The sequence below is a fragment of the Tinamus guttatus genome, unplaced genomic scaffold (assembly GCF_059628265.1).
Source record: "Tinamus guttatus ecotype Peru unplaced genomic scaffold, ASM5962826v1 Tinamus_guttatus_pri_ptg000048l, whole genome shotgun sequence".
Classification (NCBI taxonomy): Eukaryota; Metazoa; Chordata; class Aves; order Tinamiformes; family Tinamidae; genus Tinamus; species Tinamus guttatus.
Genome location: NW_028288582.1, coordinates 5373714 through 5387812, shown reverse-complemented (window position 1 = coordinate 5387812; position 14099 = coordinate 5373714). Strand labels below are relative to the sequence as shown.

General features: G+C 44.1%; 1 protein-coding gene across 1 annotated transcript in view; it reads left to right on the top strand.

The window, feature by feature from the left end:
- The window catches only part of CEP170B (centrosomal protein 170B), a 51797-nt gene that overhangs the window by 27309 nt on the left and 10389 nt on the right, over positions 1-14099 (top strand). Inside the window, exons 8-13 of the mRNA XM_088539616.1 lie at positions 1834-1896; positions 2682-3445; positions 5347-5535; positions 5732-5840; positions 7282-9051; positions 12158-12407. Coding sequence (XP_088395742.1) covers positions 1834-1896; positions 2682-3445; positions 5347-5535; positions 5732-5840; positions 7282-9051; positions 12158-12407 — 3145 coding nt within the window. The remainder of the gene's footprint in view (positions 1-1833; positions 1897-2681; positions 3446-5346; positions 5536-5731; positions 5841-7281; positions 9052-12157; positions 12408-14099) is intronic.

Genomic DNA, 14099 nt, shown 5'->3' with positions numbered 1-14099 from the left:
GGGTATAGCAGTGGATTTTCTTCTCTTGGCTTCTGCTACCTGAAGGAATGACTTTTACTTTTTAGATGTAGTGTGAAAGATTCTAAGTGTGGTTAGCTGCTGATATCTGTCATAACCAGAGCCTCTTGGATTGAAAACAGAGGTTTTGAGATGGAGACTGGTGACAGAGTGGAGATGCACATGGTCAGCAGCGGAGAAAGCAGCTATACTTATGGAAAAAGATTTTTTCTCTTAAACTGAAGCTTCTCTGAAATCCTGCTGTATTCAACAACTCCAGATTTCGCAGACCTGTTACTGTGAGGAATTCGTTAGAGATTTTCAAAGGTGTGAAGTGTAGTTTGGAGCTTTGTGCTTAGAGCAGCTGATGGGAACAGTGATTCTTTCTTGAGCTTTTGCAAACATTTTGCAAGATCCAGGTTGCTTGGAAGCCTTTCTTGGAGCAGGCTCTGAACAGCTAGAAAAAGATTACTGCTTCCTGAATTCTCACTGCCTTTGTATCTGGAGGTCTTGCAGTGCTGGAGAAGCTGTTGTTTCAAACTGGGCCATTGAATGATTAAGTCATTGTGAAGGTTACTGACTCACCTGTGCTTGAGGATAACATGTTTTTAAAAGAGAACACTAATTTCCCTCGGGAGTATTTGCTCAGTCATTGTTGGAGAAATCCTCCTTTTAATGTGAAAAATTTTACCTGTTATGCTTCCAACTTGTTGTTTTGGGTACAGTTTCTGAGAAGCCTCTATGGTCAAGAAGGTCTAGCATTTCCAGCCCTGGGGTTTGGCATGACGTAGAAATTGAACTCTTTTTGTCATCACTGAGCTGTCCTGCCTGGTTATTTAAGGTCTTCTTTTCAGTAGATGGTAGGTTTTGTTTTCATTTTTATCACTGACATTTTAGACTTTTGTTGACTTGCTGGAGAGCCTTGTCTATAGGGAATAAATTGGGATTCAGTTTTCTCCAAAAGCAGAGTGCAGAACTACTAAAGGGCTTGGCTGCTGCTGCTCATCGCACTGCTGATGCTAGAGAGAGCACTAGACTGCATTTGTTCTTTACTGTCCATGAGACTTTGAAAAAAAATGAGATATTTTATTTGAATAATTGGCATATCAGAAAGTCAGCTGTTTAAGCATTTGAGTAAGAATGACAGTGTCGTGGCCCAAGGTGTTTATCCACCTTTTCTTTGGCAGGGGAGCACATGTCGTTTATCTGCGACACTCTGGATAGCTGTGTAACATGTTCTTCCTGTGGGGCAAATTTTGAAGATGTCTTAGAGGCCCTAGTTGGCTGCCAACCAACTTTGTGTCTTCAGGAATACAGAGACAACCACCATGGCGGTTCTTTAGTAACGTTTGTTCGCTTGGAACAACACGGCAAACGTAAAGCCTGGTGTCCAGACTAGAGAGTTGTGTCCCAACTCTTTGGGAAGGACATGGTGGTCTGCAGGGACATTTGTAGGCACAGCGGGTCCTTTTCCTTGCATCCTCACCATTTTACATCCAGGAGAGCTCTCAGCCATGACTCTTTAAGAACTTGCCCGTGCAAGGATGGGACTTATCAACCTTCAGGGCGCAATGCAAAGTCTGCTGGCTTTCTTCAGGAAGGTGTTAGGAAACTCTTCAGAGGCCTGACTCCCGGGTTTGAATGGTTCTTGTATTAAATTCTCACCTTTCACAGCTAACTCAAGGTAATAAATGGTCTTCACTCCTGTGTCTGGAGAACTTGCAAAGTAGGTTTGAGCAGTTCCCCTTTCAAACACGTGGTATTTTAGCCAGTATATATTGCTGCATGTTACAGTCTAGAGCGCAGAGACCTCTTTCCCCGTTCTCCCGATGACAGGTTCCCAGTCGTTGGCTGAGTCGTGTTGTGTGCCTTCACACCTGTTTCCTTCTCCAAAAAAAGGTTTGTTTTTCTGTTTGTTTTACTTTAACTGGCTCTCTTTCTGAAAGACCTGAGCTAAGATCTTAAGGGGCAGAGCATCACTGATGCAAAGCAAAGGTTATGAAAATGTTTGTCTCTAACATAAGTGAAAATAAGCTCAAGCTTATTTTTAGTTAACTCTGAGTAATTATTTAACCTTTTGCTCAGCTGATGATAGGATGTTGTGACTCTTGGGGTGTTATGATGTAACTTAAATCCTCAGAAAAAAATAAAGAATCTTGCAAGTTCACTTTTCTGTTGTTTTATGCCCTCTTTTAGAAGGGGATAAAATGGGTGCATTGATCATTTAACTTTTTCATCATGGGGATTTGGTTCCTTGGGATGCAATGCAGTTTTTTTTTTTACTCTAGTTCTACAAGGGAATTTTCTACTCTAAAACGAAATGCACATAACGAGGTGCTCCTAGATTGGAGTAATTGAGCAGAACACCAAAATAATGTCTTTATTTTTATTTAAATGATAAGAAAGAAACAAGACATCAGATGTCTAAAATAATCACTGTTAAAAAACCAAAACCCCGTAAGGTTAAAATAATTTCTGAAGTTGTTTTTAAGAAGTTGGTAGCCAGTCGGTTGTGAAAGGTGAGATCATGGCATGCCTCTCCTCTTTTCACCTGATCTGACACTGTCCTTATAGCACAGTAGAAATATCTTTTAACTAAAAATAAATAAATTTCAGCTGCAAGTTAGTGACGGGGCCACAGCAACTGAGAACATGAAAATCAGATCTGTGCAACTTATTTCCAGGCAATAGGCACGAGGACGGGACGCAGAGCGACTCCGAAGACCCTGTGGCGCCCAAGGCGGAGAAGGAGACCACGACGGGCAGCGAACGCGCCGCAGAGCAAACGCGGCTGCAGCGCCAGATGAGACGCGACCCCCACGAGATGCTCCACAACAAGCAGGCCTTTGTCATCGAGTTCTTTGAGGACACGCCACGGAAGAAGCGGTCGCAGTCCTTCACGCACAGCGCTCACTCCTCCCAGAGCGACACCGATCCGGGGCTGAAGGCCAAGGTTGAGAAGCGCAAGGGCGCGTTGCCCACGGAGAAGCCGGGAAATGCAGCGCCCTCATCCCACCTTGGGGGTCAGGCGGGCAAACCGGCTAACAGCTCCTCTGGGACGCAAAGAACTGGTTCCTTCAAGAGGGAGAAGACTGAGGATAGGATCAACTCTTCCTCCTCCTCCGCTTCCAAATCATCAACCAAAACTTACGGCAGCGTTGGGAGGAAGTCTAAAATGGCTCAGGATTTTATGGCTGAGTATTTGCGGGAGACTGCTCAGTCCGGGAAGCCAAGTGCTGAGAAACCAGTACCTCTGCCCATGCCCGTAGCTCCCCGGGTGGTTATATCATCAGAACCAGAATCTGCCACTGCTCCACCTCCCGAGGTCAAGTCAGCCCAGGCCAGGAGGAACGATGAGGAAGACAGCGTGAGTGAGACGGGGACGTACACCATCGAGACAGAGTCACAGGATAAAGAGGTGGAGGAAGCACGAAAAATGATAGATCAGGTAAGTGCCACTTTTCTGAGCTGGCCAGCAAGTTGAGGACTGAAGGCTTGGGTTTCTGCAGCTTGTGCTGAGGGCACAGCTTCACTAGCGGTTGCCATCAAGGCCTTCACCCTTTTGATTTGGATGCAGGGGGGCTATATGTTTAGGAATGGGAAAGTGTCCAGGCTGATTTATGTTAAGGATGGATGTGAAGGTATAAACAAACAAAAAAGACCCATAACCAAATAAAAACTCCACCAAGTGCAAGCAGGCAAGGTAACCCCACAGCAAAAAAAAAAAAAAAAAAAAAAGGCTGCTTTGCTACCAAAGTAGGATTTGTGTGTAAAAGCTCAAGGCTTGCTATATGTTAGAGGGAAAGGCAACAGGAAACTTGGGATAAAGATTGGGCTGATCCTGTCGAGAGCCGTGAAAGGGAGCAGCTGTGCTCTGTAGGACTGCTCACAGCTCCTGCCAACACTCCAAACGGGAGCTGCATCCTGTGCTAGGCCCAAGGAAACGCAGGCCAAGGGCTCCTTTTCTTTATCGTTCACAAGCCGGTAGAGGTAGGTGGTTCTGTGTTTGGCTTTGCTTTGTTAGAAAGGTAGGGCTGGCTGACAGGGCAAGTGGCAGCTAGTCCAGATAGCAAAGGGAGTGGTCTGGGGCAGAGGCAACCCTAGAGGGATCTATACTCGTTTGTATTTAGTGAAGTGAACAATAACCTAAAAAATAGATGTGGGAGAGGCTAAAAAATACCCACTCGACTAAACAACCCCAAGGCAAACCGAATTTGGATGACTTTCAGGTTTAACTTTCATCTGTTTATTATGAAAAGGGAACTGGCAAGTTGCTATGAAGACTTAGTGGAGTGTAGGAAGGAGGGTGAGCTTTAAAGGAAGCCTTAATTGAATATGGCTTTAGAGCTGTGTGGGTGGCGCACACAGATCAGGCTTCTTTCATTTATTTATTACACTTGTTCTTGGCATCTTATTTGAGACATGATCGGAAGCTTGCAGGGCAGGGTCATCTTTGTGTTTAAGCCAAAGCTAGATTGCTCTGATGGGAGAATAAGAGAAGATAGCACAAAAACACTATTTCTGAGGAGTGGAGATAGCCTTGATAGGCAAGCAGACTGAGTTCAGCCCCTGATTCTGCCGTAGACTTGGTGGCATGTAGACCTACTACTTGGGAAATAACTTATAACTGCACCTCAGTTTCTCTGTCGAAGTAGAGCAATAATTTCAGCTTTGCTGGCATTTTGCAGTGACTCCGCTGTCCTCTGCCACACATGCACATCTCATCACGTAGTAAAAGTGAGAGTGGACTCTGGAGTGGCCACCTCTGCCTGAATCTAAGTACCTTCTGTGGTAGCACCTTCTCTGAACTTTTTTTTTTGTCAAGGAAGCCAAAGGAGCCCTCCTGAGGCATGGGTTGTGTTCATGCCTGTAGCAGAGCCTGTTTATCTCCAGAGGGGATCTAGCCAGCTAGCTCAAACACTCAGCTGCTTCAGAGGTGAATCCTTTCCCAGGTCTTTACATGGCAAAACAGTGTTCCCTTTGTCAGCCCACTAACCAGGATGGATTTCTTTTTTTTAATTCTCCATGAATTAACTAATTAGCTGGCAGAGCACTTTAATGACAATCATCCTCAATTTCTCAGGGCTTCCGTCTATGAAAGTTACTGCTATTAAAGGCAGCTCACTGAAATGACAAGGGAGGAAGAAAAGGTGGGTGTGATGGGTCTATGTATATGTGTTTTTGCTACTAAGGAGTAGCAGAGAATAGTGATTTATTTCGTTTTTATGGGAGGATTAGCATGTGTCTCTTGGTATTTGAGATCAGACTTTGCATGTGACATTAACGCTTTATGAATTTGGATTTTGAGCTAATACTTTTTTAATCTTTCCTGTGCAACGACCCTTTCAGGTTTTTGGTGTTCTCGAGTCACCTGAGTTTTCCAGAATATCTTCAGCCTTTAGACCAGTAATAAAAGGTGAAAAAGACGACTCTGGTTCTCATCAGCATCTAATCAGTGAAAATGGCACTAGTCAGAAGTCGCCCTTGCTTCAGGCATTTGCCTCCAAAACTATGAGTGGGTCTCAGGCAGAAACGCAGGTACGAGCAGTCCCGGTGGATTTGATGGGGTGGTGGAAGTGTAGGTGGGTTTTTTGTCTGGAGGGAATGTGGTGCATGAACTGATTTCCATTTTGAGGAGACTGAGTGATGATTGTATGAGAAGAGTTTAGGTGGTGAAGTTTTGATGTGCTTCAAAAACTGACTTTATAAAGCTGCCTCCCTCAATTTGTTGTAGATGTCAGCGGCATCTCAAGGGAGTCAGAAGTGGGTGTCTAGGTGGGCAAGCCTTGCAGACAGTTACTCTGACTCTGGATCTGTTTCTGGGCAGGGTGACGGTGGTACAGGTAAGTCTCATCCAAATGTTACCTTTTGAAGGCTGGTGAATCTAAACTAAACTGTTATGAAAAGAGGGATGTGTCTGTCTGTAGCTTGTTTTCCATTTTAGCTAATGTACTTGGGAGTGGGAAGGACAGAGTAAATTCTTAGTGGAGGAGTATGAGACATGAATCCTAAACAAAAATGGAGAGAGTCTCTGGTTTGCATTTCAGACTCATCTAAGAAGTTCTTCAGCTCTGCATTTGACATGACTAAAGTGCCAGTGGGAAGCAGAAAGATCGTAAGGGCCTTGGGAATTGATTTGCCTTGTGTGATTCTTTAGACTGCATTATGATGCCAGGAAAAAAAAGCCTTTTGCAAGTTGTCTTGGAAAAAGTTGCTGACTGGCACTTGCTAGCGGGGTGTTTGTGTGCTTCTGTCGTGTCTGGCTGTGCTGAGGATTTTAGGCAGTTTTGGGGTCTGCTAGTAGGTGTGAAGTGCAGAAATCGGCATAGAAACCTGGGTGTGAAGGAGAGTGAGGAAGTGAGCGGAGGTCAGGCCCACATCGCAGCTAGGAAAGCAGCTTCCAAACTCCCCAAGTCCTGTAGAAACCCTTTTTTGTTGTTGTTGAATCCCCTCCTCTTTTTTTGTAGAAAATATTTGTCATTACTAGCAGCAACTATAAATTCAGTAAATAAATTAACTCAGTAAAAGATGAAAGAATCTTTGTTTCAGACATTACTTCTGCAGTTTTCACCCTGTGCAAGAATCTGACTTCCAGAGCATTTGAAATGTTACCTTAGTTAAATAACTAATTGTCCTGGTAATTATATGTGACAGCATATACAAAGTCCTGACCAGTGACATGGGAGATAAAAACACTCTTTTTGTGGAGAGTGTCCTTACAACAAGTCTGCCCACGATGGGGCAGCGAGCTCTAGTTCAAAATTTCTTCATTGTTGAGTGTTTCTCCTGAGACTCTGCTGTGGGATATGATCATACAAGAACTCATGCTGTGGAAAATGTCATCCATTTAGTGAAATGGGCTACAGTATGTAGAGTATTGCATCTCTATGATGGTTTGGCTGATGGGTCTTTATCTCTTTCCTGTGGTCTGATCTGTGGTAAATTGATGCTGGCAGACTGATAGCATAGTCTCTAAATGTGTTTAATTGTATTGAAGAGTAGATCACATGAGACTGTCAAGGCAGGATTTCAGATGGAAGGTGCTGAGGACAATGATCCTGCAAAGGGATTAAATACCATTATCTTAAGCATATGCGCTGATAAACCTGCAGAGACATAGCAAAGGCTTGATCCTGTTGGTGTTCATACTAAACACAAGCTTAATTTTAAGCATGTGCTGTATAAATGCTTTCGTGGACTCACACTTTGCAAGATCAAGTCTTTATTGAATAAGTAATATATCGTTGTACAACACTTGATGAATGTCTGTTTAACTCTCTTCAGAAAGTGGCGCAGCCCCAAAACCTGGGGAACCAGAGAACATTGTGCCCTCGAGAACAAGGCGCCTTCTTCCCCAACTCCCACCAAGCGATAAATCAGACAGCCCCACTCCGACGGTTGTGATTTGTCAGGAGTCCTACACCGAGGTTACCAAGAGAAGCATCGTAAAGGATCACTGCGTGGAAGCCTACGGCGATCCCAACGGCCGGCTCTTCATCCAAGAAGACTTGGATCCAGATAGCCTCAGCGATGCCAGCAGATCTGATGATGGCTTCAGTACAGAAAAAGGCAGGAAATATAAAGAGAACAATAAAATACTAGAGCAGATGGGGGAAGATGCAAAAATTGAGAGCCGGCAGCCAGGAGCCCCCCGGGTCTCAAATATGAGAGCTGTAAGTGAGCCAGTTGCTGCTTCCTTCTACATTGGTGATGACAGCAACGATGTGGGGATCCCTTCCAAGCTCTCTTTGAGCATGTCCTGTGCTCGAGCAGACAAAGAAGGCAAGGAGCAGGAGTTTTCCTTCAAGGCTGCTGTTGCACCTATTTCTGGAAAGCCACCGGTCAAAGATGTTAACGCTTACATTAATGCAGCAGGAAAAATGGTTATTTCGCTTCATCAGAATCTTCCTCAAGACCAGGAAAACATGGCAGGGAAGGAAACATCATCTTTTGTTAGACAGGAAAGTTTTACCAAAGATAAATCAAGCAGTGCCGTTCCTCAAAATAAACTTCCACATATTTCAAGTCACCCTCTGCTTAAAGATTTAGAGGCTGTTCGGTCAACCCGTATGGACTTCGGTCAGGACACTCATCTTCTCCTCAAGGACACTGAAACTGCCTTGGCAGCCCTGGAAGCCAAGTTACTTGGTCAAAGCCAACAGCTGGAGTCCTCGGATACTGCTGGTCAGCTGGAGGACTCCTTGTCTGGGGACTCTGATGTGGACACAGCCAGCACAGTCAGCCTGGTGAGTGGCAAAAACGTCCCCACAAGTGCCCCGAAACGCAAAGCGGTTGCCAGTTTGCAGAAGGAGAAATCTTCCTCCACGCCATCCATCCAGGACCAGTGCGGGCAGCCCAGCGCTCGGGACAGGTTGACGGAAAAGCGGAAGACACAGGTGCCGGAGGCAGCAAGCCGAGTAGAGGCAACCAAACGCTTCCAAATGAAGCGCAGTGCCGGGGCTCGAGGGTCCCTCGATTTTACAGACGATGAGAGAAGCTCGAGCCTGCCCTACCTGCCGGTCCCCGAGGCGGTGGCCTCTGACCAGGAGCACTCAGTAGCCAGACCGGTTCCGAGAAGGAAACCTTTCGCTCAGGCTGCTAAAGAGGATCAGAGCAAAACAACATCGAATGTGCAGAAGATCCAGCAAGTCCTCACCCGCTCCAACAGCTTGTCCACCCCGCGGCCCACGAGGGCCTCCAAGCTGCGTCGCGCCCGGCTGGGCGACGCTTCGGACAACGAGTGTGCCGACACCGAGAAAACAACCTCCAACGCCGAAGCGGCCACAGGGTCCAAGCAATCCACGGAGACTAAGAAGCTCTCCCGGCTCGACATCCTCGCCATGCCGAGGAAACGGGCCGGTTCGTTTACGGTGCCGAGTGACTCCGAGACGGCGCAGCCGAGGACGGGCTTTTCGGGGCGCAGCGTGGAAGCCTACCGGAAAACGGGGATTTCGGAGGTCAGAGCCGCAGCGAGGAAAACGGCAGCGGCCGCCTCGGCGAAGCAGCCGTTCAGCAGAACCCGCTCCAGCAGCGTCAAGTATTCCTCCTCTTCCAGTAAGTGGCTGTGCTTTATGTTCCCTCCGTCTTGCCCCGTTTCTAATTTATAGGCTGCGCAGGATTGCCAAGGATTGATGTCTCAGGAATCCAAGTGCTGCGCTGGCAAGTATGAAATGGAAACGGGCAAGGAGACACCGGGGTGGGAGGGAGGGAAGAGTCTGCATTAATACAAGAGGTTTGCAGAAAATCATGGCGGATGTTTCATGGGCAGTGGTGTTTGGAGAAAGCAGAACACCAGTGAGATGTTATTGAGCTGTCTGCAAGGATATTGCAAATATCTGTTTTTCTCAGCTTTTTTGGTGCCTCTGTTTTTTAGGGGCAAGCAATTACATTTTGGCTCAAGAATATTAACTGTTTTTGTTACAAAAGTAGAATTTGTTCTTTTCCAGTGCTACAATTCTGTTCTACTTTTCTCTTGACTTTTAAGACTCAATTTACGTCAAGAAAACTTGCATTGGTATTGATGATAGCTGATGTCCAAGATATCAAGTTTAAAATACAAATAAAATGAAACAATCTATTTAAGAGATGGGGACAACCTGACAGCTCTAGTAAGTTATTGGAAATCAGACACTGCCCAGGGCATGGTTAATACCTTTGGGCTAGTCTGCTCTGGCTCCTTGACCTACCAGGCCAATTGTATCTGTTTGGGTTTTTAGGAATGGCAGGAGGGTTAAGGGAATGGGAAGAACTCCTTTGGCAGATTTTCACAGGCCTCTTGGGATAGAAACAATTTTCAGCTGATTGGTGATTTTTATAAAGGGTCCTAGAATACCGGAAGTGTCCTTTTCATATACTTTCATACTTGAAATAATAAATTACAAAAGTGAAAAATTATTTTCCTACTTGAAATGTTTATCCTTCTGGCGCAATTCATTTTTATTGCATGCTAAAAATGTTACTTGCTGCTTGTCTTAATTTGGATTGTTTTAGCTCATCCAATTTCTCTTTTTTTTTTTTCTTACATATTGGTATATGCATGTAAATCGCAATGTGAATAAGCTAAAAGAACATGTATAGTCTCTCCTCTTGCCTTGTCTGAGATCATGCTGCTATTACTTTTTCTTATTAAGCGATAGAAAATCCAAAGCAATAATGTGGTCAGAAATTTCCAGACAGGAGGTACTGTTCCCACCTCCCTGTTATCGGACCAGAAACTTTAAATAATCTGGGGAAAATAATAAAAGTTGGCCAGTTCTTGTTTTAAATGAATTGGTTTTTGATTTCCAGAGCTTTGTAGCAAGGTACTAACACCTTCCCATGTGCGTAGTTGCTGCAGCAGATGCTAATCCTTTCTTTGAATTAGTTTCTCTTAAAATACTAACCTCCTAATTCCTTGAGTGGATTCTGGACCCTGTACAAGATGTAGATGGGCTAGTGTATTTAGTGCTTCGTTGTCCTCTAGCTAGTGTGTGGTGCATGTTCCTCTACTGACATTGCAGACACTGTGAATGAACTACTAGAACCCCCTTCCTACGTCAAAAGTGGAACTTGGATAAACTTAATTAAGGCACTGTGCTATTAAGACATTTATGAGCATGATGCAATAGTCAGTGAAAATACTGATCTTCAGACCTTGTGTCTAGGGAGGCAGATGTGGCCAAATTTATTCAAGGATGTCTTAAAACATTTAGCTAACCACATAGTTTCCAACTGTCACAGTAGGAGAAAGATAATCTTGCTAACACAGGAACAGAATGAAGTATCTGGCCAGGAGACAAGAAATGCCAGTGGATTGTCAGATGATCTGAAGTGACTTTATGGGAAACATGCTTATAATGTCAAAATAATCCAAGTTACCAATTTTGAAAGCTAAGGGCCTGTCTTCCCCTACTCCTAAATGTACATGATTTTTTTACCCAGTGTAATTTGAATGACTATTGTGGTTTCTCTTGGCATACAGGAGTGGGAGATCAGGCTCTTAATTTAAAATTCCTGTTCAGTGACAAGATGACCTCTTTATTCTAAACCCTAGTATTGTATAATATATATTATTAATATATAACATATATTATTATATATATATTATACTGTATTATATAGTGTTATATGTATGTGTATCTATATATGTGTGTGTATATATGTACATATATACATTTATATACACACACACATACATATAAAGTATGTGTCGTGTGTATTTTGCAGCTGGAATATGAGCCAACGTTTTTCTTCTGCATGTATATTTTTAAATCTTGAGACAAGATCTTTTAAACAGCTGTAGCAGAGCTAATAATGTCTAGGAATAGTATCTTCTCTATATGGTAATTATCCATATCTTTTATTCCAAATTCAGTATTTTTATTTGTGTGATTTATGATGCTGGCTTAATTCACTTGCAGGGGCTTAGCGTTACGATAATCTTAGTAACACAGTGAAGTATCATAATTTTAAATAACTTGACTGCTTCTGTGTTGGGTAGCTCTCCTTTCTGTAGGAAAGGATGGAAGGAATGAAGCAATATCCGCAGTGAGATAGCAAACTCTGGGAGCCCAGTTTTCAAATACAGCATTTGCTGTTTGGGTATCCCAGTGCTTCCCATACAGTGAGGACGCGCTGGGATACCTGGGTAGCCTCCCCTTGCTTTCCTGTGGAATATCATTAAAGATGACTTGTGAGGCAGGAGGAGAACATGAGTGTGAGGGCTCCTGCAAGTAAAGCCAAGCACCACAGTCTCTGCTTCACTCAGAAAAATATTCCTTTTGCTTGTACTTGCAGCTAACTGGTAAGGGGTCTGCAGGCTTGAAAAATGGGCTCTCTTTAGAAAAGGACTTCTGTGGGTACTATGAGGAGTCTGAAATGTGTTCTTCTTATATGCAGAGCTTCTGTGCATGGAAAGCTAAGTGTGATAATTTAATAGATTAGATTGATAAAAATCATTCTACTTTTCCATTGGAGTTTCTCATTTCAAATTTGTATAGTGAATGGCAGAGCCATGGTTTAGGTTTGAGATAAACTCTGACAAATGTGTTGCTTAACCTAAAATCTGCACAGAAACTCTCCTTTCTTTGTATTCTTGGGCTAGTGTTGTGTTACCTTTTTGCCCTTTTGTAGTTATTCTTTGCCACTTTCCTTGGTCTGAAACCAATTCATTTTTTATAAGCATCAAGGCGGCGACCACAGGGTTCAGATTACACTTCTACTTCGGAGGAAGAATATGGCTCAAATCACAGCTCCCCTAAACACAAACGCTCCCATACTTCAACAGCCACACAGACACCAAGGATACGTGGTCCTGGCTTGAGCAAGCAGAAACACAACAGCAGAGAAACAGATGATGATGAAGACTTTGATGATCATCCGGATCCCTACAACTTCATTGCACAAACTGCAGAGATAGCAGAAATAGCCAGGTGAGGTGGGGCTTGGTGCATCAACCCATGCGCTGAAAATGGGTTGTTTTTCACAGTGTTCAAATCAAACCCGGATGTGGAAAGAAAGGTATTCTCTCTTATTTTTGTGTTTTTGCCCACTCCCTCTGAACATCAGTATCTTCAGGCTTGAAGGGGTTTCGTGAAGCTTTCTAGCCCATGCCAGGCAGTGCTGGTGGTACCTTCTCTCTAGAATATGCTAAGTGCAAGGAAATTGGGTCGTGTCTTTGTTTCTCCAGTTGGACTCATGGACAAATACCTTCTTCTAGCCCTGCTAAGTCTGTTAAAAGATGTTACTGTCCATATCTGCTTGTCGCATCACATTCTACGGGAAGTTACTGTGCATGGAACTGTCCTTAACAGCCTTCAGATAAAATCAGCTGGGTTAGATGACTATATCAACTGTTGAAGCTGCTCTGCCAGAAGCCAGTGAGAGAGCAGTAAATCAGAGCTTCAGGGCAAGAACCTCTTTGATTGGTACAGCTGAATCCAAACATGAAAAATCTGTCTGAACCCTGTGTGTTAACAAGTCATTGCTTTGCTTGAGGTCTGTGGGTACAGGACCTATGGTGTATTTGTGGTTGCTTGGAGGACTTAAGCAGCAAAGAAGAAGAATCCTTCTTTTTAAAAGGGTGGCGTTTGAGATCCGACAGCTCTAATATGCCATCTGTGTAACGCCAGCTTTCCAGAAACACAGGTCTTCTATTGTGCTGGCCGTACACAAGGTATTTTCCAGTGTAAGAAGCTGACTTCTGGTTGCTGCTGGTCAGTGTCTGCACGTTGCAGGTATCACTTGCTCTGCTAGTCACAAAAGGGCTTCTCTTTCCCAAGCGTTGCTTGCAGGCTGCTAGAACATACAGCAGCCTTGGAGCAAAGCTGCGTTACGGGTGCTGCGTGGAGCGTGCGTGGCGGGGAGCACGGGCGGCCCCGGCAGCGGAGAGCGCGCCAGGGCGCGGGAGCTAAAAATAAGGGATTGCATCAGATTTGTCTGGCACGTTGCAGAACCCGGGCGAGCAGTCGGCTCCGTGATTGCAGCTCTGATTCGCCTTGCTGCTCCCGAATTAACTGGGAGTGGTTTAAAGCAGTGGGGGCTAAAAGTGAAAATGCCACTTGTTTACAGGCAGCGAATGGTTTGAGCGTGCGTTTGGTGTGCTTGGTGGCAGCTACAGCTGGAAGCAGCACAGACGGGGGCACCTTAGACAGGCAGTTCAAAATACTTCGTAATTAGTGCAATAACCCGTTCCCTTTCCGAGAATACGTTTTGATGAACTCACAGTTTTACTACATTACTTTTTTTTTTTCCCTTTGTGTGTGTGTTTTTTTTCCTCCAATTAAAGAAGGAAGTGTCTACAGCTGAAGCTAGTCAGCTGGACTAAAAGTCAGCCTTCTTTTCCAGGACCATTTCTTTAAAATTATCACAGCAGTTATTCTGAGATTTGTTTTGGAGGTTTTTTATTGCTAGCACAGCTTAAAAAGTAGGTTTTCAAAATCTACAAGTAGGACAAAATATTTTAATCAACTTGAAGTTTCAAGACCCAGTTTCTGAAAACTAGGTCTTCAGTAGTGTAAACACTAGAGTGTTTACAGTTTTATGAATTAATAAAGAAAAAAATTATTGATGTTCTTAGGTGAGCTCTAGCTTTTTGGTTGTGTACCGTGTACTTCCCACAGTGG